Raw genomic sequence first — 26,646 nt, 5'->3', positions numbered from 1 at the left:
AATAGGTCCGAATACATTTCGTTTGTTAAGCGAATCTAATTCGACTTGAATTGCATCTTTCCATTTTATCCAGTCATGTCTCTTTTGACATTCATATACAGACTTTGGTTCTGGATCTTCGTTTTCTTCATTTATTTCCTTTGCTAAAAGGTATGAGAAAACGTCATCAATATCATCCATCTCATTTCGTTTCCATATCTTTCCATTATGGATGTAATTGATAGAAATCTCGTGATTTCCATCAGATTCATGATGCTCTATATTGTCGTTCGATTCACAATTCGCTTCTTCCAAAATATTTTCCGCTATTTTGGGAGTATCATGCTTTTCACATTCCTTACGTTTTCTAGGAAGTTTATCCTTTGAACCAATAGGTCTACCGCGCTTTAAACGTGTTCCTGATTCACGTGTATCAACTGCCGTTCCACCATTTTGTGGTATTTCAATACGAGCAGGAGTATTTGCAGCGGGTATATGTGATTTAGTTACCATTTTGGTATCAGCAAATGCATCTGGTAGCTGATTTGCTATATTTTGTAAATGCATGATACGTCGAACTTCTAGTTCTGACTGTTTCGTAGGAGGATCAAGGTGTAATAACGATGGTACACTCCATTTGATCTCTTTTCCTACTTGTTTATTGTCTCCCCCTAGAGTTGGGAATTCTTTCTCATTGAAATGACAATCGGCAAATCGTGCCGTAAACACATCACCAGTTTGTGGTTCTAGGTATCTTATTATTGATGGAGAATCATAGCCAATATATATTCCCAACCGTCTTTGCGGTCCCATCTTTGTACGTTGTGGTGGTGCTATTGGAATATAAACCGCACAACCAAAGATTTTTAGATGAGAGATATTTGGTTCTTTTCCAAATGCTAACTGTAATGGGGAATATCTATGGTATGCACTTGGTCTTATCCGAATTAGTGCTTCTGCATGCAAAATAGCATGTCCCCATACAGATGTTGGGAGTTTTGATCTCATGATCAATGGCCTTGCAATTAGTTGCAGCCGTTTAATTAATGATTCTGCCAAACCATTTTGTGTATGAACATGAGCAACAGAATGCTCTACTTCAATCCCTGATACCATACAATAATCATTAAAAGCTTGGGATGTGAATTCACCAGCGTTATCTAATCTAACTCTTTTAATTGGATAATCTGAGAACTGTGCTCTTAATTTGATTATCTGAGTTAGAAATCTCGCAAATGCCATATTTCGAGATGATAACAAACAAACATGTGACCATCTACTCGATGCATCGATTAATACCATAAAGTAGTAGAATGGTCCACACGGTGGATGTATTGGTCCACAAATATCACCTTGGATTCTTTCCAAAAACTTTGGTGATTCTTTGTCAACTTTGGTTGGTGATGGTCTTATGATTAATTTCCCAAGAGCACACGCATCACATGTCATTTTATTACTTTGGTATATATCTTGGGTTTTTATTGAATGACCATGTGAGCTTTCAATGATTTTTCGCATCATTGTAGTGCCTGGATGACCAAGGCGATCATGCCATAATGTAACATCTTCTGGATTTCTTTTTATCACAAGATGTGATTCTATAGCATCAATATAAGTGTGATGCAATCCAGAAGGAAGTTCTGGAAATTTTTCCAGTACAAGGCCTTTGCCTGATTTTTCAGAAGTTATATACAAATACTTCTTTCCATTCTCAGTTGCAGACTGAGTGTTATACCCTTGACGGTATATATCTTTGAAACTCAACAAATTTCTCTTAGAATTTGGAGAATATAAGGCATTATCTATGGAAAACTTTGTTCCATTAGGCAACATAAAGTTCGCCTTGCCAATTCCTTCGATCAGGTCTGTAGGACCTGATATTGTGTTTATAGTCATTTTTACTGACTTTAAAGTAGAGAAATATCTCTTATCCTTCAGTATAGTGTGCGTTGTGCCACTATCTGGTATGCAAACTTCTCTACCAATTTGTTTAGTTGTTGTTCCATTTGCTTTCTTATCCATTTCTGTAACACACAGTTAATATTAATAAAGAAAATAAACTTTCATAAGTAAACATATTATTCATCAATAACAAGTACACAATAATTATACATTAGATATTTTGAAATACAACATTATTTTGAAAGTGAAATACATAATATTTTATGGCATCACTAGGCATTATTAAGCTTGATCAGTACAAGCACTTCAAATATTTTGATGAGTGGCCTCGTCGAAATCTCCCATAAAGTCAGAGGATTCGAGGTATGTCGATGTTGTACCCACAAGGTGTTCATTGAGATTTACTTCCTTTGCCTTGCCTTTAATAGATTCTTGGTACAATTGGCATAGATGCCGAGGAGTTCGACATACTTGAGACCAGTGTCCCTTCGATCCACATCTGTAACAGACGTTCTCATTTTTATGAGTAGGGTTTTCTTGGGTTTCTTTCCCTTTTACCCGATCAGATCGATTCCATGTGTTGGATCCCCTTCCTCTTGGGTTGTTACTCCTTTCATGGTTGCGGTTAAATCGATAACCACGACCACGACCAAAACCACGATTGTGACCACGGCCACGACCACGCCCACGATAGGAATAATTTCCTTTTTCCGGATTTTTTATATCCGTTGCATTTACCTCAGGAAATGCTTTGGTTCCCGTGGGTCGGGCATTGTGGTTTTTAATGAGGAGTTCATTATTTCTCTCCGCTATTATAAGCGCCACAGCGAGTTCAGAGAACCTCGTATACCCACAATTTCTATATTGTTCTTGTAGAACATAATGATTTTTGTGGAACGTTTGGTAAGTTTTCTCGAGCATTTCTGCTTCCGAGACAGGCTTACCGCAATAATCTAATTGCGCCGCTATTCTCAATATAGCGGAATTGTACGTTTCCACTTTTTCAAAATCTTGAAATCGTAGATTTTTCCACTCATCGAGTGCATGGGGGAGAGTAATTTTCTTTTGGTTATCAAACCTCTCCTTCAGAGCTTTCCAAAGATCTAAGGGATCTTTGGTTCTCGCATAATCATGCGTAAGATTTTCATCTAGATGCCTTCTCAGAAATATCACGGCCTTAGCCTTTTCATGAGAGGTTGATATATTGCCGTCTTTTATTGTTCCGAGTATTTCCTCGGAATCTAGATGAAGCTCCATGTTTGTAACCCATGCCGTGTAGTTTGTCCCAGTTACTTCCAATGCCGGAAACTGAAGTTTCTCGATTTTTGCCATTTGTATTTCTAAAGCACATAAATAAAAATTATTAGAATATTATTAATATTAAAAGGAACCGTTTACATTGATCATGCAAGCAATTACAAGGAGAAGCGATGTAAAGAAAATTAAACCGATATTCATCTTAAATTCACTTGGAGTAAATTCTCCAACGAATAAACCATAAATAGAAACACAAATAAAAATGGCACATAAAAACAAAAGTGCGCGAATCATCTTTCTTGAAATGAAAAATCGGAGGAGAGCGATTTGAAATTTTTGAGAGAAGATGAAATGTTTTGGATGATGAAATGGAGTGAAAATGAGTTGTATTTATAGATGAAAAACACTGTTCATAACCGTTGGAGAAAGGGGAAATTTTTGAAAAAAATTCTTTGTGACCGTTGGGGTTAAATCGAGTGCACTAAAAATCAGTCTGAAAATATCGTATTAAACGGTCAATCAAATCTAAAAAGTAAAAAAATTATGACAACAAATCATGCGACGGCTCAGCCGATCAATGCAAAATAATAAATAAATTATACGGCGGCTCGGCCGACCAATTAATAATAAACAGGATATAAGGCGGCTCGGCCGACCAATAAATAATAAACAGGATATAACGCGGCTCGGCCGACCAATAAATAATAAACAGGATATAAGGCGGCTCGGCCGACCAATAAATAAATTAAATTACTAGTAAATAATATAGGCGGTATTCCGGCCATTATAACATGATATAAATAATAGTAGAGACGGTATACCGACCATTATAACAGGGTATAAATGATACAAATAAATTTTACCAAATCGCAGAGTGATCGTGCTGATAACGTGTTATAAAAGGAACTAGAATTTATTTGTATCGCATGAATATAAATAAGGGCAAAAGTTTATACCCGTAGAACTTTCAATACTGATAGAAAGATTATTATCAGAGAGAATGGAAGAGTGAAGGATGTGTAATCGTGTTTTTCACAAATGATCGAAAACTCCGTATTTATAGAAGAAAAATTACTGTGCAAATAGTGACAGTGGGACCCACATCTTTAATTATTTCAACATTTTCGGCGTTGGAATGTCTGACTTTCATAACACTTACCATATTATACCGATCTTTGCAATATGATTTGGACCTAACCAGTGCTTGTGCATCTTTTCCCCTGCAAGAGAGGAGATGAGGGATCCAATAGCTGATTCGCTCTTCCTCAGTGCTCCCTCTGATGAGTCAGCAAATAAAGCTGACTATGGGTAGGGCTGTCAATTGGTTGGGTGTCCATGGGTGTAGTACAGTCCAGACTGTGTTGGACGGGTAATGGGTAAGCTCATGTATTTCATGGTTCAGTTGGGCTGAACACCAAATTTGCCCATGGGCAAATTGGGTCAATCCAATTGCATAATGGGTTAACCCATTATATAAAAAAAAAGGTTTTTAAAATAAAAAAATGAAAAAAGATAATTTTTTTTATAGTTTTAGATTATATGTTTTCAAATTCAAACTTTTTAAAAAAATGTTTTTTCGAAATTTTTTTTTAATTTTTTTTCAAATTTTCTTTTTGTAATTCGAAAATACTTTTTGAAACTATTTTTAAAATTTTTATTTTTAAATTTTTAATATTTAGTTTTATTTTATAAAATTTTAAATCTTAATCCCAAATCACCACCCATTAACTCTAAACCCTAAGGTTTGGATTAGTTAACCCTAGGGGTATAAGTATATATTTACCTCTTTAATGAAACATTTTGGTCATTTTGATCTTTAGAGTCTATATTTGTGACATAAACTTTTTATTGCTATCCTAAGGCATTTTCCTTATATAAAACAGAGTTATAATTTTTTTACATAAAACAGAGAATTATAATTTTTTTTATATAAAATAGAGAGTTATAATTTTTTTTACATAAAACACAGTTATTGAAGTCTATTGAATTTATTTTACATCACATTTGTATTCATAATTTTTCAACGACATTAAAATTGGACTTAGATTGAGTTTAAACAGATTTATGGGGGTATATTCAATCTAAAATTTGAGGTGATTTGACTTTTAATGATGTTTTAGATGATTTTAAGGAATTGCATAGAATAAAATGATTTTTGTTAAGCCACTCTTGAATATCACCTAAAACCATGAGATTTGAGTTTTATTTTTTTTAACTAAGAAACTCCACCCAAACACTCTAAAATCACTTGAAAACTTTAAAACTCCACAACTTAAAATATTTTCAATAACAGTGGATTTCAGAGTAATTTATAAAATGTCAAGTTCAATAACACTAGATTTTAAATGAGTTTTTAAAATTCATGTTTCAATAACAGTGGATTTGTCATTTTGACACAAATCACCTAAAACTTTCAATTGAATACACCCCATTAGTTGTAATTGGGCGGGTTTGGGCTGTCCAGCTGGGTGATGGATGAAGTTAGGTTTGTGTGTTATTGTGTGTGGGCTAAATATGTGTGTGAGTGTTTTGGGTCCAGAAAAATATATGTCCAACTGGACACGCCCATTTGGGTGTTGAGCCGCCCAGTTGACGGCCCTAACTATGGGAGATCCATCTACGCAAGAAAATCAAGAGTCTTCTCTTTTTATTTTTGTTTTATGCAAATAATTAGATCACTACTTCACTTCTTATTTCATAGGAACAGAGTAACGTGAATCACTTTCCCATTATCTTTTCCATTATGCATCTGTTTCCAAGTTTGTAGGAACGTGTAGTTCCAATTTGTTTCCTATTTAAATCAAAAAGCCAAAAAGAAAAGGCAGAGAAATTTGTCTGAAGTTACGTGTGTTCTAAGTATTCTTTTGCAAGTGTTTTTGATCAACAATTATAACCTACAACAGTGGTTTATCACCCTCTGTCTCCCAATTCTCCAGCAGATAAGTCTAGTCTGACTCGCTTATGTACTTTAGTTTTTTTTCCTTCTCTTTTTTTTTTTTTGGCTGATGCGTCCACAGATAGTTGTTTGTGTATGTAGCTCCCATTATAGGTAGATATCATCGTGAAACTTGTCTTACCAGTATTAGTTTTACTACAAAAGAAGAGAAGACATTAGTAAAAATGATTAATGGAGAAAGGCAGGGGAAAGGAAACACTTACAAAGAAATTGTGCCACCACTTATCATTTCTCTCATTTGGAACATACTTCTAGCTTGACCACTACCACCAGTAGTGTCCTTGCCATGTTGGTCTGATTAAAGAATGTACACTGGGATCTAAACAGAACCCGAAAAAGAAACAGAAGCATCAGACTAAACGAGCTGCACATACTAGACTAAACAGAAGCATCATACTAAATTCAAGAAACAAAAGTAATGAGAACTGATTGTGGTAACTTACCACAAAGCTCCATTGAGCTTCCTTGGATGGAGGTGTGGCTTGTTTTCTCTTGTGGGAACACGTAGCAAAACGTCCTCGGTTCTCCTGTGTAGTTAGCAGCAGAAGAGGCCGTACTTGAAGAACCAACAGCTCCATGAGTCATGGAATAAGGTGTACCAGGAGTCACAGGACGTACTTGATCTAAGGAAGGATCCCTTTGTGGTCTTCACTGTTGCGTTTCTGTGAAAGAGTGAAGAGGTATGAGTTGGGAGAGATTTAAATAACAAAAACATAACCACGATCCCTAAATACTAATCGCAAGATTTAATGAATGTCCTTTACCTGAATCCAAACTCTAGAGAACATAAAATTGAAACCCTTTTATAGTGAACAGAATCGAAACCTTAACACAAAAGAGATCCTAAATCAAAACCCCAACCCTAATGGAAACTCTAACATAAACATGCAACTGAATCACTTTCTCTGTGTAATCTGTCTCTGTGGCTGACGAACATAGACACAGTATGTTAGGTTCTCTTATCTTGGCCATGGTTGTGTTGGTGAAAGCAGTATCCTCGTGAGAAGTAAATTGGCCAAGATGTTTATTTATGTTGCGGGCTTAATACAAAGTCGAAACCTCATATAATTTGTTGTTTGCTGAACCTGTTAAGTAAATAAAATAGGTAAATTAAGCAGTGCGGATCAAGAGTAGACCATCACACAGATCTAATGGTATAAATGTACATAAAGTGGATCTAGCAATCCACAACATATGTTTAAATGTTGAAAGTAGATAAAAGCGATCTAAAATATTGTATAATTTTTTTAAGAAAACATAAAAATATATTGCTAATTATTTTATTAAAATATAATTTTTTTGAAAAATAATAATTTATAAATGTAATAAATCTAATTCTATATTCAACTATGATAAAATAAATTTAAACAAATATCTAATTATTTTGAGATTTAAAATAAAAATATATCTTATTTTGGATTCTTTAACATAAATTTTTGGTAAAATATTATAATTTTTCGAGTTTTAAATTAATTAAAATTATTTTTAATATTCAAAAGTTTTCATACATAATAATTGTCTTGAAACTATCTTCACCAACTGACAACAATATGTCGCAAACGTTACATGGGATTCTTCATAGATTTCATCGCCCATATAAAGGCTTCAAATTCTGCATGTAAAGGGGATAGGTGCTCTTAGTATTTCTTTTTCCCATCAATCCATCAAAACCCTCCAAATTACTATACCAATAATTGCCCGAGAATAAGTTTTTATTCTTCCTTGACCCATATGTGAAACACCATCTTTCTATCCTGCTAGGCAGTTTGCGAACTTCCTCTTTGCCATTCTAGGTCGCCGGTGTCTGAGTTCCATTCTGTGACAATAATATTTGAGTCTTGTTCTGTAGCATTGCTTCTGCCTCCGCCAAATGTAGAGTATCTCTAGGATCTCTATAAAGTCTGTTAAAAACCTTATCATATTGCACCATTTCCAAATATACCATAATATCCTAGTAAACTGATCATCTTCTATGTGTAATGCAATCCTTCAGAACAAGTTATCCATATTTGATTAAAGTAATTGCATGAGAAAGTTATCTGGACTTGTAAGAACTCTTGATAAAGCCCATGTATGAATAGCGGGAGAACTTTCAAAGAATACATGATTTACTGACTCATGTTCTGTTCCACATCTTTCACATTACATATCATATTTATCCCTCAACTTTTTAAATTCTTCATTACCGATAAACATCTTGAAATAATTTACCATAGAAAGTGTTTCAACTTTGAGAAACATTTTATTTTCCATGACTACGCCCGTAGTGTCTTGGTATTTTGGACAAATAATGGTATATGTCTCTCTCTCTATCCGGATAAATTTTCTCTACTGTATATTCAAATTTGGCCAAGTATCTACCCGACTGAGTAAAATGTCATCCATCTCTATCTATAGTCTGATACTGACACAATGGGATGCTTTCAATAATCATCGCATCAGCCAAATCAACCAAGTGTCTATTTACGATGTAGGGTTGATGAGCTTGTCTGCAGTAAATGAATGATAAATGTGAATTAATTTATTATTTAATGGTCTCTGTCAATTGGCTGGGATTTAAGGTTCATTCCATACTGAAATAGATGCTCATGTTCCCACCATTTTGATTAGTCATTTGCTAACTAGAGATCTAGCTGATACAATACTTCACCAGCCAAATAATGACCAGTATTATCGAATTGGTTCCAAAGGGCTTGTATTCTGAAATATCGACCTTTGAAAACCTTCGCAAATAAAGAGTTAGGCCTCTCAGGTAAAAGCCAAAATTGCTATCCTAACATAGACGTATCGAAATCGTCAAAATTCTTGAACCCTATGCCACCCTCATATTTTTTCGACATAATTTATCACATGCCATCCAATGCATCCCCCTTCTATTTCCAACAATGTTGCATCAAAATTGTGATACTATAGTAGTCAGCTTCGAGGTTGTTGCTTCCAAGAGACAAAAACAGGACATGGCATGGCTCAGCATTGCTGTTGCCACAGATTTTATAAGCACTTCCTTTCCGCCTTTGGTAAGATATATAACTGTACATCCATTCACTTTAGTATGCATCCTCTCTTGGAGGAATCCGAAGATTTTTGTTTTTGATCCTCCAAGACATTCAGGAATCCCCAAGTATGAGCCCATTCCTCCTAAAGTTTGGATCCCTAATATATCTTGCAAGTGTCCCCAATCTTGCGCCCAAACTGTAAAGAGGATTTTGCCAAACTGATTTGCTGACCTGATACATTTCCATAATCCTTAAGAATATGTAAAATTGTCTGATATTCATCCTTTTGCGCTTTACATACGACAAGGTTATCATCTGCAAAGAAAAGATGTGAGATGGCCGGGCTTTCTCTTACTACTTTTAATCATATTAATTTCTTATATTGTTCGGCTTTACGAATTTTTCTATCAATGCCTCCGTGCACATAATGAAAAGATATGGAAACAAAGGATCCCCTGCCGTAGGCCTATTTGAGGGATTATATTACCATGTGGTTGGCAATTACAATTTTTTTAACTACAACGATCAGTACAAGAAAAAGAACAAATATGTTAAAGAAGCTGATAATCTCCACCTTCTCCTTCTTTAAAAATCATGTTCAAATCATGGGAGGAAGAATAAGTTCCTTAACCACCACCAAGTCCCGTGGATTGCGCCACCGTTGATGGATTCTCAAAGTAACAGAGGCAGATCCGTCCGCGGATTTTCCACCACTATCTGGATCATTATGTATAGAAGTTAGAGAAAGGCTGAAGACTATGTGATTCTTGTGCAACATAACGCAGAGAAATATTTCTCCAGCTTTGCATTGTTTCTCGTTGGGTCATGTGTGGATCAAATGAGGTGGCATAATTCATTGCTGGAGGAGGCAGTCAGCAGACGTGTGTGGAGTTATAAAATTTGTCGGATCACGCGTGGACAAGTTTAGGTAATGTGATTGCGTGAAGGCGTTGAACTCACGGGTATCAATTTAGGTGGTGAACTCTCACGTGGCAACATGAGGAATGCAAATACCTCTTTAGGTTGCATGGTCTCATGTTGTAACTGTTGGGATTTATCCTCGTTTTTTTTTCTCATTTTGGGGTCCCTAGAGGTTCCCGCACTGAGTATTTTTCAAAATATTCACTCCATTTTTTTTCAGGTGAGTTCGAATGAGGTGCAAAACTAATTTTCTCAGTGTGGTGTTGGGTTTTGGCTTGTTGAATAGCTAGATTCATAATGAACAAATCTAGTGCTAATATTTATTTCTCTGGTTTTCTTTATCTGCTTATCCTAGGACATGTCAAGCACAAAGTCCTTAAAAATTCTAAAATAACGCAAAAAAACTTCTAACCGAAATTCTCTAATAGTCTCATACTTCAAGCCTGTCCTAGGCAGCCAAAAGAACATACCAAAACAATTAAACCCCTAGATCCTCGACGCTCTAACCTAAGTTAGGATGATGAGGATCGGGCAGGAAATGCCAGCAACGGGACATTACATGACGAGAAATCACTTAGATATCGAAGCAAATAAATCCCAGCAATGCATAGACTGATACATGACACACAAAATTAAGTCAACATACAAAGACAGTGAAGTTATATCGAACATATCACCAAATATGCGGAGCAGAAACTGATAACCATTCACTCGAATTGGTAGTGTTTATCAACAGCAACGGATACATCCCAAGTGCAACTCATCCCTTTAGGGAAAATAACAAAGTCGCCTGCTTCAATCTCCACGCCTTCATCGGACCCATCAGGGTACACTTTCACTTTCCCCTCTAGCAGAAAACAAGTCTCCTTTGCATCATAAGTCCACGGAAACTTGCTTGGAGGACAACCCCACCTGTTCCATCATTTCACCAAACCAACGGTGAGAATTCGACAACAACGATAAAAAGCTTAAAGACATCTTTTCCAGGCGAGAAAAAAGAATAAAGCTTTGATGATTGTGTCTACTAATTGGTTTCGAATCAAGAACTAAAGACGAAGAAGGGCGTACTTGGGCCAACTACGAACACCGAGTTGGGTGAGTTTGGACTCGGGAGGATTCTTCTCGATAAAGATTCCTAATTTCTCAGTAGCCACTGACTCAGCTCGAATAGCAGCCATCGATGGTCCTCTTGTGATGTAGGGTTTGTTTGATGTTCTTGTAAGCACCGGCCGATAAATATTGGTACTTGTTAAATTGATAAGATCAACGCAGCCCATCTTTGCTTCTCTGGTAATACCTCTCTAACTTTTAACTTTTCTTTTCTTTTTTAAAAAATGTTCTCTGTTTCCTACTGCACGTGAAACTTTATTTTTGGGCATAACATGACCACATGTTTTGATATTTTTTCAGGGGTATGACATGATCCGTTCATGCCTCATCTCTTAAGCCAACAATCATTTTTTTTTCTACTTTTTTCTCAAAAAAATATGAGAAAATTTTATAATTTTCGAATCAACTCTTGCGTCAGACCGTGAGAATTGAAGATCTTCAAATTACTGTGTCATTTTTTATAAGCTTCTTTTTTTTTTGGTCAAACTAACATTGCATTCCTTAAACTAGAGTTTACCCTCCAACATTGGAGTTTGTTACAGACATAGCTAAAGCCGATTTTGCCACAGAGTCGGCTTCAACATTGAAGTTCCTAGAAACGAAATTGAACGATATTACATCAAAATACGAAACAAAGTGATAGATATCAAACATGATACCGAACAGTTCAGGTTGACACTACAAGAAAACATCGGTATTCTGACGGACATTCCGACGGAAAATGAAATCCTCGGAATTTCCCAAGGAATTTCCTCGGAATATACCGACGGAATTCCGAGGAAACATCAATCCGTCGGAATATTCCGAGGAAATTCCGACGAACTAGTGATCGATCGATGCGTTTTTGGACATATACCCATCGATCGATCACATTGTTACGCTTTGGTCCATCTTAGTGATCGATCGATGCGTTTTTAGACATAAATACATCGATCGATCCGTTTATAAAAAAACATTCGAGATTTTGAAACCCCAAACACTAGTTCCTCAGAATTTCCTCGGAATATTCCGAGGAAATTCCGAGGAACACTTGATATCCTTGATCGATCGATGGGATAATCTCATCGATCGATCACATTGTTACGCTTTGGTCCATCTTAGTGATCGATCGATGTGTTTTTGGACATAAATACATCGATCGATCCGTTTATAAAAAACATTCGAGATTTTGAAACCCCAAACACTAGTTCCTCAGAATTTCTTCGGAATATTCCGAGGAAATTCCGAGGAACACTTGATATCCTCGATCGATCGATGGGATAATCTCATCGATCGATCACATTGTTACGCTTTGGTCCATCTTAGTGATCGATCGATGCGTTTTGATCGATCGATGTTTATAATCCCGTTTTCCGTTTAAAAAAATTGACGTTTTGAAACCCCAAACACTAGTTCCTCGGAATTTCCTCGGAATATTTCGACGGAATTCTGAGGAAGAAAAGGGTTTCCTCGGAATTTCCTCGGAATATTCCGAGGAAATTCCGAGGAAATAGGGTTTCTAAACCGAAAACAACGTTTTGCGGTTTGAATAACACCTATATAACCCTTATTAAGTGTCTTACGTTCATTATGAAGTCAAAAATTTGTTCATTACCCTATAATAAACACTTTTCCGATTGTATGAACGAAATCCCCACAACATAAGAGAAACACTTATACACTTTAATGAACGGTAAAGGGAATACTTACAATTCGTTTTGAAATTTGTTATTTCATGGTTTATGCTCATCTATACAAAGAATCTTCAATGGTATGCATTACAATTGTATAAGAAATGAAATACGGCAAAAAAAATTGATGTTTTGAAACCCCAAACACTAGTTCCTCGGTATTTCCTCGGAATATTCCGAGGAAATTCCGAGGAACAATACAAATTAATAGAAATACATGCACAGGATATTCTTTTTCCTCGAATTAATGAAAATATTCCGAGGAAATTCCGACGGATATTTAAGTGGCCGTCGGAATTTCCTCGGAATATTTTCATTTAACCGGGCAAACAAGCCGCCAAATATTTCGCGAAAATTGAAATTGAAAATACTGAGGGAATTCCGACGGAAAATATCCGTCAGACCCAAGGTTTTATAAACTCGAACCGCATCTTCTTCCCCATTTCTCTCTTCTTCCCCATTTCTCTCTTCTTCCTCTCCGGCGATCTCTCTCTCCTTCCGGCGTTCTCCACCTTCTCTCGCGACGATCTCTCCGGCGAATCCTTTCCATTCCTTTACAAATCATGTAAGGACCTTATCCCACTCTCTTAGGTCCTATTTGTTAGGTTTTTAAGTAGATTTGATGATTTTAGAAGTTTTTTGATAGATTTTTGTTAGGGTGATTGGTAGGATTGTGATTTGTTGTGTAATAGGTTTAGAATTGTGATTTGGTTGTGTTGAATTGATTTAGAACTTTTTTTATAAATTGTTTATTATTTTTGTATTTACAAAACGTTTATATAAATTCGATTTTACAAAACGTTTTTGTATATAAATTCGATTTTTGGATTTATAAAAGATGATTTCATATTTATAAAAATATTTATATTTATTAAAACTAATTTTGTATTTATAAAACATTTTTTTGATTTATAAACACTATTTTTTTATTTTTGTATTTATAAAAACTATTTTTAAATATACAAAACATTCTTTGTATATAAATTCGTTTTTTGGATTTATAAAAGATGATTTCATATTTTAAAATTATTTTTGTATTTATAAAAAAAATTTTGATTTATAAACACTATTTTATTATTTTTTGTATTTATAAATACTATTTTGTATTTATAAAAAGATGATTTCATATCTATAAAAATATTTATATTTATTAAAACTAATTTTGTATTTATAAAACATTTTTTTTTATTTATAAACACTATTTTATTATTTTTTGTATTTATAAAAACTATTTTGTATTTATAAAAAGATGATTTCATATTTATAAAAATATTTATATTTATTAAAACTAATTTTGTATTTATAAAACATTTTTTTATTTATAAAAACTATTTTATTATTTTTTGTATTTTAAATATGTTTTCTATTTCAATTTTAATTTTATATTTTTGAATTTCAATTAAAAAAAATAAATTTATAATTTTTTTTTTGAATTTTGGAAATATTCCGAGGAAGTGTATCCCTCGGAATATTCCGACGACATATTCCTCGGAATATTCCGAGGAATTTCCGACGAAAAAAGTCCTCGGAATATTCCGAGGAAATTCATTTCCTCGGAATTCCGTCGGAAATTTCCGAGGGATTTCCGAGGAAAGATGAATTTCCGAGAAGTTATTTCCGAGGACTTTTTTCGTCGGTATGTCGTCGGAATAGCGTTATTCCGACGACATACCGACAATTTTTTCCCTCAGTATGCCGCTGTTTTCTTGTAGTGTGAGTCCCTCTCTTCTTCAAGAGCTTAACCAGAGACAGGGAGTCGGACAGAACCACTAGGGATCGGACGTTTGAATAAACGGCAGTAGATACCGCACGATGAACAGCAATGGCCTCTGCCATTAGCGCTGAAGTAACATGGTTGTGAGCTTCGGAGACAGTTGATAGGTTCTGAGTGTTGTCACCAGAGAAGACTCCTCCAATACCACAACCTCCGGTCTTAGCATCCCAGGCCGCATCAACATTACATACTAGCATACCGGACTGATTTATTAGTGGAGGAACCCCTTCGGTACAATGAGGGTGGTTTGTAGAGCTACTAGAAGATGGAGCTTTTTCCCCCATTTGAGCCTCATTCCATTCTTTTGCTTCTTTAATGCTTTTGAGAACAATTTCTTGGGCTGTGAAAACTCTATTCTCAAACACCAGTTTGTTCCTAGCCTTCCATAAATTCCAGACTACCCAAGGCCATAGTGGAGCATTCAGTCCAGTCGGCGGTAGTGGGATGTAGTGATTCCCCTGTTTAATTAGTTCTGCTAGGGAAGAAACAGAGTTTGTAGGTCTTTTTGCGATCGGGACAAGACTCCATACTTCCTCTGCTATGGGACACTTGAGAAAGGCGTGAATGTCATCTTCATGTGTACCACAAGATTTACAGGCAAAGCTCGGAAAACCTCTCCTTTCAAGGTTAGAGCTCACCGGAATAGCTCGTTTTATCACCCTCCATAGAAAGTCCTTTAGCTTAGGACTAGTCTTTACATTCCAGATGTCTTTCAGCCAATTAATTGGTTCATTAATAGTCGCCATCGGTTTGTCCGCTGTCATTGCTTTCCCATAACCAGTTCTTGTGGAGTAGTCACCAGATTTCTCCAGGAGCCAAATCATGGAGTCCGGTGCTTGTGTTGAGCTCGTTTTGATGCGAAGAATAATGTCCTCATACTGAGGGAGTATGCTCCTTACTTTCTCTAGATCCCACTTATTTGTAAGAGGACATAGCAGGTCTTTAACCATCAGGTCTTGACTCTCCATTGTCGGAGGACCGATAGGTCGGCCGGGTTGCTCGAAAGAGAGCCAAGGATCATCCCACAGACGGATTGACTCACCATCACCTACCACCCAGCTTAAACCTTTTCTGAGAATTTCTCTCCCTGCTAATATACTTCTAATAAGTACATAACAATATGTCTCCCCCCCCCCAATTGTTTTAGTTTTAAGTTTGTTCATTATCAAAATTGTTTAAAGAATATATATGCGCAATAATTCCTCGTACAAGAAAAAACAGATACGAATTAAGGATTTCATGTATCAAATATTACTCCTAAAATGTAATTTTCTCCTCTCATGCTTTCTTTAGCAGTGATAACCATTTAGAAGATACGAGAAATCACGTAGATGTCGAAGCAAAAATTCCCAAAAACAATTAATAGACTGATAAAGGACATAGAAACTAACTTTTCAACAACGTACAAAGATTGTTTTTGTCAAAAGAAAACATACAAAGATGGTGAAGCCCTTATCCAATTAATGGAACTAGCCAATCTACAGACCAAATCACTCGGAATGGTAGTAATGTTTATCAACAGTGACAGAGACATCCCAGGTGCAACTCAATCCTTTAGGGAAAACAACCAAGTCACCTGCTTCGATCTCTACGGCTTCATCTGATCCATCAGGGTACACTTTCACTTTCCCCTCAAGCAGATAACATGACTCTTTTGTACTGAAAGTCCATGGAAACTTGCTTGGAGGAATAAGTTCCCACCTGTGTCATTGAAATCGAATTCAAAAAAAAAAAGAACAAAAGGTTAAGGCATTCTTCTCCAGGCAAGGAAAAAGGCTATAAGCTCTCTTTCAAGAGAAAAGAAATGAAAGAATATTGATGATTGTATATTAGTTGTGTTCAAACAGAGAGCAGAGATCAAGAAGGGCGTACTTGGGCCAACTACGAACACCGAGTTGGGTTAGTGTGGACTCGGGTGGATTCTTCTCAATTATGATCCCAAATTTCTCAGTAGCCATCGATCTATGGGTTTCCTTGAGTTGCCTTTTTTGGTAAAAGCGTTCTTTGAGTTGTTGGTTATGTTAGAGGGTTTTGTGAACACCGTCTGAGACTGCAACGGATATACATTTTTAATGGATAACGTGAGCCAATTATTTTTAAAAAAAATTATGGTGTAACATGATCCATTCACGCATTTTATCAAAAAAAAAAAAAAAAAATCATGATCCATTCATGCCTCATCTTTTCAGCTGGTTAAGACTTTCTATTTTTTTTTTTTGTCAGGAGAAATCCTTTCATCTAATGCTTCTAATATGAAACACAAAATAATAATTTTAGAAAATGTATTGTAGAATCACATTTTTATCATAATTTTTGTGATCAGAAAATTTATTTAAAATCAATTAACAATTGTGAAAAAATCAAGAGAATTTGCAGTTTAAACACAAGGTTTATGTCTTATTTAGGTAGATATCTATTTGTGGTTTTCGACACTTTCTTCAAAAGTTGTTGGACGATTATATCCCTACATCCTTTTCCAATTCTATTTGTAATCTACAAGCATGACAAAGTAGATTATAATATATTTTTTTATCTCTCCACCCAACTAAACTGGGTTTTACCATCAAAACATCATTTCAAAGCAATTTGAAATCTCCATTTAATTTTTGACCAGGCTCGTAGGAAGGAAGAAGCGTGAAGAAAAAGTAGAAAAATAAAAATCATCGAAGAAATATTCACATGATTTCGATTTTGAATTTAGGATTGAAAATAATTTCAGATCACGTTTGGGCGGAGCCTCTCGGTCTCTCGTGTTTCTTGCCGGACCATGCGGAGGTCTTCTGCCCGTCTCTCGGAATCAGTTCTTCATGACGGTCCAGTGGTGAATCGGTAAGCCGGAGGTGCCTATCTCTCTTCTCCACCGCGTATGGGTCTCTGGAGCGGCGGACCCCTAGATGTCGTCTGGTTTTGTTTTTGTGGTGCTTCGTCTCTTCCTCTTCAGATTCGTTTGGGTTGTGCGGTGGACTTCTAGGAAAGCTTCGGGATCCCCATGATTCGCTGGTCGTCGGTGTCTGTCAGAGGTGGAGGCTCCGCCTCCTTCGTGTTCTTCCCCATATCTCTTTTAGTTTGCTTTAGATTTGTTGTTTAGGTGTGTTTCTTCTTTTTTCCATGTAACCTAGCAATTTCTGTTTCCCGGAGCTCCGGTCTGTCTACGTTCTGATTTCTCTCTAGGGGCTTGATATATATTTAACTGTTACAAGTGGAGTTTTTTTATTTATTTTGAACTGATTCTCTGTTACAAATGGAGTTAACAAACCAAAACCATCAGACCCTTTGCTAAACTCCCCCTTTTTAACGGTCTTGATAAAAGATTAAACATACTGCTACCATCCACGTTCGATTACTAAAAGGTTTAGCCTTAACAAAAACAAACTATCAGGCTAACACACCAAGTAACCGACCAACACCAAGTAACCGACCAACGAAGATGCAATCCTGCTACAGACACTTCATTACACCAACAGTCACAAGTGAATTTAGCAAACCAAAACGACCAGACACATTGCTAAACTCTCGTTTTAACCGTCCCGAGAAAAGATAAAAATATATAATGCTATCGTTTAAGGTATGTTAGACTGTTACTAAATTGTTTAGCCTTCACAAGAACAAATCGACTGGCTAATAAAACCATTAACTGACCAATAAAAATGCAAACATGCAAACAGACACTTTATAACAATTAAAATAGCCGTATATCTTTTATATTGCACTGAACCTCAAATCAATACAATTCAGATAAAAGTTTGACAGCATAGAAACAGAGACTAGCAATTAGGAAAAAGAAAGACCTGGATTGGTTTATGTGGATTCGAGTTCTCAACTCCGGCAGATCACATTCTAAAATTTGAGGATCAAATTCTGAAATTTGAAAGAAGCAGAAAAGAAAAAAAATTGGAATTTTTAAATTTAACTTTCGCGGTGTGAAATGCAAAAGATAAGACACCCACTGTTCATCTTCTGCGGATGTTTTTCTATGTCTCCCTTTTTGTTTTTGTTTTTGTTTTCTCTCTTTTTTCTTTCTTGGGAATATAATTAAATTTAATATTTTGGTGGGGATCAGGTCTTTTTTTTTTGTTTGTACACCTAAGCAAAGCTAGCCTACAAATGCAAAACCGTGTCATTCACTGAAGGTCAAAATGGTAATCTTATTTGTCCAACACAAATATCTATGCCCATATTTTTACTGTTTTGGGTATTCTCCTAATTTTCATATTGTTTTTGGTTTTTCACCTAATTCACTCAAAAATCAAAGTAAGTCTTTTCATCATAACTCTTTTGACCAAAATTTCATCATATTTATGCACTTTTACTTGCAATCATTAAAAGAAAAAGCTGCTTTGTAAAAAACCACATGTACATAGTATAACTCTCTTCTTGTTGTATATTTTTAGTTACAGCTGCTTTTTACTTACGGGAAAGTAGGGAAAAAAAACTGTTTCAGCCATCCGCCCTCATCAATCCTGCAGTGGGGAGAACTGAAAGAGATGCAGTCTCTTACATATTCGGTTGGTTCGGCCAAATAATTTTGAGTGAACCAAAGAACTGAAAGAAATCCTGCAACGGGAAAAACCATAATGTGCATTCATCTCCAAAACTAAGAAATAAAAATATTAAAAATTATTGATGGATTTAAATCGGTCCTAGTGATATCAACAACATATAAAGCACATAAACGTAAAATAAAGTATCATCCACGTAACCGAAATGTCGATAGAATAATTCCGCATACGCTATTTCGATCAAAATGACGATACATTAGAATAAACTTCGTATAATTCCCTGAAAATGTAACGAAACAATTTCGATGCGAACAAGAAATTACTCGAGATAACCATTCCATTGAAAGGATATAATAAGAATGTCCTTATTTTCCAATAAAATTTTACGAAACATCTTTCTTAAAACCAAAAGAAGAAATTTTTACGAGATAAAATTTTATAAAATTAACTTCGAAAAAGTTTTACATAACATCTTTTGTAAAACGAAACTAAATATTTTTTTCTAAAACTAACATCGATAAAATTTTACAGAAAATGTTTTATAAAACAAAAATAAACAGTTTTACAAAATAAATTTCCGTTAAATTATCATCGATAAAGTTATAAGGAACTCATTAAAAAAAAACTAAATAGTTCTACGAAATAAACTTTGGTAAAACTAATTTTGACAAATTTTAACCAAACATCTATCTATCTATATATATAAAGTTGGCTTTTTTCTCTTCTTATGACATGTGGAATGGGGGTTTGTTGACATGTGTTCACTTTTTTGTTTTATTACATTTTAGATCATTATTCTTTTAGATTATTGCAATTTGGTTTACTTTTTCTAATTATACACTATCTAATCCTTCTTACACTAACCATCATCATTTGAAGTTTGATAATCTATTTTAATCTATTTTATTGTTCAAAAAATTGCAAAACGAATAAAGAAATAAGTAAAAAAATATAAATGTATTTTAAATATTTAATTTATTCACAGCTAAAAATAACATAAACTTTCGCGGTTTTATTATTTTTTATTATTTTCTATTATTTCATTTACAACTATATATTTATCTTAATATTAACCAAACTAAAGCATAACACATAATCTAAACATAAAAACTCCATAATCACAGAGAAAAAAATGTCAAAGTAATACTAACTCAATAAAGGTCCAGAACTCAAAGGCGATCAAGAACGAAAACTAACTTACCCCACTTTATCATAGAGTGTCTTGGCCAGAACAATCAAAAGTCAGTAAAATGTAGAAAGATAATCTTGAGATAAAACAATCTCTCAAACACAAATGAGCGTGATCAATGACCAATGCAAAGAATAAAGAAAGCAGGTTAGAGGAAGAATAATCAACAGAAGGCCAAAATTACCACGAAGCAGGAAGAGATATACATAACGAACGATAACCACAACCACCAGCTAAGAGGTAAGAAGCACCTCACAAACTAAACAAGCACAAACAAGACACCTATGCCGGTGAAGAACCACAAAGCTTGGGATAGAAGGGACCAAAGCTCCAAGAGACTAATACCGCACACTTATACTAAGGGGAGCAAAGGAAGAAGAGAACAACATGAGTGAGGGAGAACGAAAGCCAACCCCGAGAAACATGAGCCCAGACTTGAGACCAGAAACAATCTTCCAAATCTACAGAGCATACTCGGAGGAGAACATTATCCAAACCTGGAGTGGCAAACATGGCGAAAGAGAGAGTCACAGAGACGCAAGCAACGATGAAAGCTGCAACGAGATGAGAGAACATAAATGGAAGGGCAGACAAAACGAAATCATCGTGGAGCCGTCCTCGAGCTATAGAAGTCAAATCACCAAAAACCATATCTTGAAAACCAAGACGGGAAGGAAGTATCTATGGTAAGCTAACGACGAGGAAAATAACTTTAAAGACGACTAAACTCTGACCCAACCCAAAGAGATGCAGTTCATAACATCAGCTAAAATCTAAGGAAGAAGAGGAGAATCCTATATTGAATGGAGCAGCCTAAAACAACGCTAGAAACAACCGCACAACTGGGAACTCCTAAACCCGATTTACAACAAATACTAGAAATCTCAAGGTGAAGAAGGCGATAAAGAACAAGAGCATGATGTGAGTCTTTTTCGGTGATGATGAGAAACACCGCATACCAGAAAGGTAAACAAAATACATAGATGTTGAAGGCTCAATTTCAAAATATGGGAAAAAGACAAAAACATCTTGAAAGTTATAATGTTCAAAAATATGAAAAAAATAAAAAATAATTTTGATGCTGAAACCGTTAATCTTTGAATCAACAAATGTATAAATGCAAATTTAAGTTATTGAAATTCAATATATTTTTACATTAGATGCTCGCTTCACTACTATACTGAAAAAACACATTATTGAAAAAACAAAGACAAATTATATTAACATATCACTATTACTACTAAATAACACAATAAAAACACCAAATAACGTTCTTAACAATTAAAAGTGATCATCTAATTATATTATCCAAAAAATCATACTTTTAACAACAATAAAACAATATTCCGCGGACACCCCTCTGGTTTTTCATAAAACAAACCTAAAAAGTTTTATGATATAAGTTTCCAATAACAAACTTCAAAACAATCTTTGCCGAAGATAAATTTCGTTCAATCAAACTAAACTTGATGTTTACTAAATAACTTTCGGAAAACTGAAAACGGCATTACACAAAACAATCAACAGAAGACGATAATGGACCTGTCACCCAGACCAAAGTGCTCTCCCATTTGTCCTCGCCCGTTTTTCCTCGCTGTTCCTCCTCGCCCATCTCATCCCCATCCTCCCCATCTCATCCTCATCCTCGTCCTTGCCGCTGTGTGCTCTTCCCGTCCTTCCCACACGATGTCTTACCTAACATCCTCGCCTATTGACATGCTCGCCCAACGTGGTAGCCGGTTGCTCCAATTTTTCATCATGAGATGTCGTTGGACATTGTGCAGTTCATAATTAGAAATCCATTCATTTAATTGCTACCACCAAATAGGTTTTTGACAAGAAAAAATCATTATTATCTATCTATATATATAAAGTTGGCTTATCTGCCTTCTTAGGCCGCCACATCAGCAAGTAGGATGGGGGATTTTACGCCACGTCAGCACTCTCTCCACTGTTCAATATGGGCCACGTTATGTTAGTGTTTAGATGATAACGGCTCAATATGATAAACAAACAAATAGAGCTGTAAAATGGGTGGGCTGTCCGATGAGTGTCCATGTCCAAATATATTTGGGCTTCCATTAGTTATACTCATATTTCCAGATGGGATTTAAATTGTCAAAAATGGGAAACCAATTAATCTATGGGTGTTTGTGGATTTGGTTAATACGGACATGGGCGGCCCAATTAAAAAAAAAATCTAGGGTTTCCAAAATTTGGAGGAAAATTGGAAAATTTCATTTCATCGTGAAAGAGAGTTTATGCGACTCCTTTGGCGATTTTGGTGATTGAAACTGAGTTCTATCGGAGAAATTGAGTTTTCCCGTCAAAACCGCAAAATCGAGTTTTCCCGCCAAAACCGGAAAATCGAGTTTTTCCGCCAAAACCGGAAAATCGAGTTTTCCCGCCAAAACCGGAAAATCGAGTTTTCCCGCCAAAACCGGAAAATCGAGTTTTCCCGCCAAAACCGGAAAATCGAGTTTTCCCGCCAAAACCGGAAAATCGAGTTTTCCCGCCGAAACCGCAAAATTGAGTTTTCCCGCCGAAACCGCAAAATCGAGTTTTCCCGCCGAAACTGTAAAATCGAGTTTTCCTGCCAAAACCGCAAAATCATGTTCTACCAAGACCGAAAAATCGAGTTTTCTTGCCAAACCCGAAAAATCGAGTTTTTCCGCCAAAACCGTAAAATCGAGTTTTCCCGTCAAAATCGTAAAATCAAGTATTCCTTGCAAGATTGGAAAATCGAGTTTGTCTGTCAAAACCGCAAAATCGAGTTTTCTGCCAAAACTGTAAAATTTGTAGGCTTAGAGATTAAAAATATAATTTTTTCTTATATGGTCTATTATAAACTCCATGGCAACCCATGTAAACATGGGTGTTAGTGGGTCTGGTCCTTAGTGGACATGGTTCCTAATGGACATGGTCATTCTTTGTGGATGATAAATGGATATGAACTAATGTACGTGGACTAACCCAGTTTACAGCTCTACGAACAAAAAGCCCAACGTAACCTTTCTCTTTCTCCATGGCGGTCATCTGCTTGAAACTCCGCCGGCTCTGACGTAATTGAGGTGTTACGTTTTCGTATTCATTGAAACCATTATTAAGATTCGCCTTTAACTCTCTTATTAAAACTCTTCCATGGAGTCGATTTAAGTTACCCTTTCATAATTTCCTTAATCTGTTCAATTATAAAAGGGTTGCATAAAACTCAGAATCTCACTCTTCACCAGATTCAACCCGTCTAATTCATTACACATACGGTAGTAAGGCAATCTGCATTTCTTGGAAGTATGAAATTTTTTAAACTTTTTACGTTCCCTGTCTGCCTGCTGAAGTAGGTTTGCCTTTTTTTAATCGAAGTTGTTCTGTAGTTATTTAGTTCTCTGATGCTCAATTAAACTTTTTTTTTGTTTCCTCCCGTTGAACCTCCATCTTCCTCAGGAGACGAAGAGTACAATAAGAATATGTGGGGCCATACACGGATGCCTACCCTTCTACGGTCTACTCAAACCAGGATGACCTCAGCAGATTCCATGTTTCATAGCAGAGAGGATATGGTGTAGCCTCAGAATATTTCCCAGAGAAAGAAAAGTATTTACGATCCAACTCATGGGGTTTGCCTTTGGAGAGCCCTGTAGCAAAAGTTTGTAGTGTTTTTTTTTTTTTTAAAGCATCCGGGATATATCTGATCCATATTCAACTATATCTCAGGGTTTAGCTCAAGTTTTGCATCAAAAGGGGCTTTCTTATGTTTCTTGAGAAGCATCATGAGCTCCAGTTTTGAGGTTGCTGTTTTTTGTCTAATCTTTGACAAAGTCTTGTACTCATTTTTTTGTTTGTTTTTGCAGTCTTATGAAGAATACGTTGAAATCCACAGCAGGTGCATGAGACAACTTGGTCTTCCTGTCAGTATGTTTTAATCATCACTGTTAAACATCCACTCTTCTAAATGTATGGCTTGACCTGATGATGGTACTTTTGAGTCAACTTACTTTTCTTACAACGTTTGTAGGCTTTGTCATGTTTAATTTTTTTTTTGGGTTTTGTCATGTTCTATGTGATGTGATGCTTATAACTTCATAAGGATCATCATTGGCTGCTTCTTACTCTAGAAACCTTCTTTCTTTCTGTGCAGGTGATTCCACAATCACGTGCCTTCAAGTAAAACAGATGATGGGTAAGCTTATGATGATGGTTATACACGTAGGTGATATACATAGCCTAATACTTTATTGTCTTAGATTTAAACTTCTTTCATGGTCAAATAAATGAAATCAATATATAACCACCTTATACACGCATCAACGGCTAAAACGTGCAGTGTTTTTAATGAGATATTGAAAACTCTTAAAAACCTATGGTCATGCTTCCACGAGGTTAATATGCAAAGGGTTGCTCCAAAGAGTTACCAGCAAGCTGCTGGAGTAGTCTTCGTTTCACGAAAGTTTTAGCTAACTTTTGCATCGATCAGGTACATGAAAATCTCTACGCTATATTTATGTTGGTTCCTGGTTATCACTTTTAAGAGCTATGCACATTCGTTTATATGGATGAATACCTAAAGTTGCAGTTTTAGAATATTTGTTCAATGAATCTTCTTCACTTTCCTGGCTCTGTCTCTTGCAGGACCCTGAATCACCTTGGGCAGCAAACTCATGGCTTCTGGGCCAAGTCAGGGCTCTGTAGTAATACACTCAACAATTGTTTCAACCAGTTAAATATTTAAGAGGACATGTTTTACAAGTTTGGATAGTGCATCATCACAACTGCTCCTTGATTTAACTCTCTATCTCAGTGTGTTTGACGAATTAGCCAACCGCCTTCACCCAAAGTTTCAAACGTTTGGGTTTGAAACCAAAGAGGAAAAATGGTTTTTTGTTAAAAATATTTTGAGGGTGTGTTGTGTTGTCTAAATCTGGGAATCATCTGATACTAATTGACAAATGGTTCTTCTATAGGGAAGTAGGAGATGAGAAATCCATCTTGGAGCTCGAGTTCTTGATCTGATTCTTTCGGATTGCTCATGTTAAATAATTGCTCCGGCAACTTCATAGTTGGACGGTTCCTCCAACATCATCGCTGCAGTTTCCACCGGTTCCATAATTGGTGTCTACAGCCCCTACGAGTCCAATGATATTTCCACTGTAAATGAACTACTCTCCCTTTCACTTTCCACATGGCCACTCAGAAAAGATACACAGTGTTCATAATGTTGTTGATCTACTGCTGTGTGTTCCTTGCAGCTTTGGTCAGAAGAACAAATACGTATAGTAAACGCGTGACAACCTGGGCACAACTTGCTAGCAGCCGGCTACTGTATGTACTCGAGCTCAGTCATCTTTGTTCTTATTCTAGGGAAAGACGTCTGCAATGTACGGCGAGTTTGTCCTCACGCAAGAGAACATCTAGATCCCCAAAATCAGGAAAATATACTCTTTCAACGAAGGAAAGATGTGGTACGAGAGTCTGGAGGAAGTACATTGATGATCTCAAGGACCCTGGTCCAAGTGGGAAATCTTACTCGCTAAGGTACATTGGAAGTTTGGTCGTAAATTTTCACAGGTCTTTGTTGTACAGTGGGATTTACGGGTGCTGCCAAGAGCAGAAACGGAATGCATAAGCCCTTAGACTTCTATTGTAAGCCATTTTCTGACTACACGGTACCTCTCAAATTCCCAATAGATGCATGACTTATGCAAGTTCTGTTTTGTTATCTATGTCAATAAAGATATATCCGATATTTTACTATAGAGCCAAAACTAAGTTAAATTTATACAAAGCATAGTACTAGGTAAGGAGAAGTTACATGTCGTATTCCCAAGATTCATGATTTTAGTTCTGTAACTATTTTGTTTTTGCGAGAGCAATGCACTTACCCCGATTATAGTTTATAAAAAAAGAATCACATCTTCTTACTATGCTTTTCCAAAATTTTAGTGAAGCCATAAAACCAAGCTAATAGTTTGTTTAAAATTGATGAAGGTAAAAACATAAGAATCTTGGACCAATTTATCACTGATTTTCAGCTACCATTTATCATCGACAATCAAGATAATTTTAAAGACTCTAACAAAGGTATGGAATTTATATTAACATACCATGAAATATAACATCTCGACTCAACTGCTTATTCAAGAGACGACCCAATACATAATAAATTTATAAACAGCCGATGACAATAGATGACAATAACATAACTGATTATCTTCAAGTTATTCTTCCCATCACAGACTACAACCAAAACTATAAGACTTGACGTTGATGATCTTCAAGTTATTCTTCCCATCACAGACTACAACCAAAACTATAAGACTTGACGTCGACCTTACCATCACCAGTCTTGAGAGAACTAATAGGCCTCCAATTAAAAAGAAAAAAACGATACATGCA

At 35.8% G+C, this 26,646-nt stretch overlaps 2 protein-coding genes and 1 long non-coding RNA gene across 7 annotated transcripts; 1 reads left to right on the top strand and 2 right to left on the bottom strand.

Annotated features, from left to right (window-relative positions):
- Positions 1-10,571: 10,571 nt before the first annotated feature.
- Positions 10,572-11,417, bottom strand: LOC106416136. Its single transcript, XM_013856970.3, has 2 exons — positions 11,080-11,417; positions 10,572-10,923 (listed from the first exon to the last, which is right to left on the bottom strand). The coding sequence occupies exons 1-2, from the start codon at positions 11,286-11,288 to the stop codon at positions 10,719-10,721; spliced, it is 414 nt and encodes a 137-aa protein (XP_013712424.1). The 5' UTR covers positions 11,289-11,417; the 3' UTR covers positions 10,572-10,718.
- A 4,494-nt stretch (positions 11,418-15,911) lies between these two features.
- Positions 15,912-18,567, bottom strand: BNAC03G28910D. Its single transcript, XM_013864332.3, has 3 exons — positions 18,354-18,567; positions 16,438-16,615; positions 15,912-16,266 (listed from the first exon to the last, which is right to left on the bottom strand). Exons 2-3 carry the CDS (start codon positions 16,521-16,523, stop codon positions 16,056-16,058), a joined length of 297 nt encoding a protein of 98 aa, XP_013719786.1. The 5' UTR covers positions 16,524-16,615; positions 18,354-18,567; the 3' UTR covers positions 15,912-16,055.
- Positions 18,568-22,980: 4,413 nt separating this feature from the next.
- Positions 22,981-26,171, top strand: LOC106423445. Of its 5 annotated transcripts, XR_007320689.1 has the most exons (7): positions 22,983-23,594; positions 23,698-23,899; positions 23,968-24,041; positions 24,105-24,228; positions 24,392-24,727; positions 24,883-25,400; positions 25,500-26,171. It is a non-coding gene; the product is annotated as an uncharacterized LOC106423445 (long non-coding RNA). The 5 variants fall into 5 exon arrangements; XR_007320686.1 differs by having other exon boundaries at positions 22,981-23,590; positions 23,698-24,041; positions 24,105-24,207; XR_007320687.1 differs by having other exon boundaries at positions 22,988-23,899.
- Positions 26,172-26,646: the final 475 nt, after the last annotated feature.

The sequence above is a fragment of the Brassica napus genome, chromosome C3, assembly GCF_020379485.1.
Source record: "Brassica napus cultivar Da-Ae chromosome C3, Da-Ae, whole genome shotgun sequence".
In the NCBI taxonomy this organism is placed as follows: Eukaryota; Viridiplantae; Streptophyta; class Magnoliopsida; order Brassicales; family Brassicaceae; genus Brassica; species Brassica napus.
The sequence above is the reverse complement of the archived record's forward strand: the minus strand, read 5'-3'. Positions and strand labels throughout refer to the sequence as shown.

Excerpts from the sequence above, each read along its gene's own strand:
- LOC106416136 (XM_013856970.3), bottom strand. The coding sequence starts at position 11,288 with ATGGGCTGCGTTGATCTTATCAATTTAACAAGTACCAATATTTATCGG. Across the intron at positions 10,924-11,079 it reads GGTGTTCGTAGTTGGCCCAA|GTGGGGTTGTCCTCCAAGCA; the intron begins GTACGCCCTTCT and ends ATGATGGAACAG.
- BNAC03G28910D (XM_013864332.3), bottom strand. The coding sequence starts at position 16,523 with ATGGCTACTGAGAAATTTGGGATCATAATTGAGAAGAATCCACCCGAG. Across the intron at positions 16,267-16,437 it reads GGTGTTCGTAGTTGGCCCAA|GTGGGAACTTATTCCTCCAA; the intron begins GTACGCCCTTCT and ends TCAATGACACAG.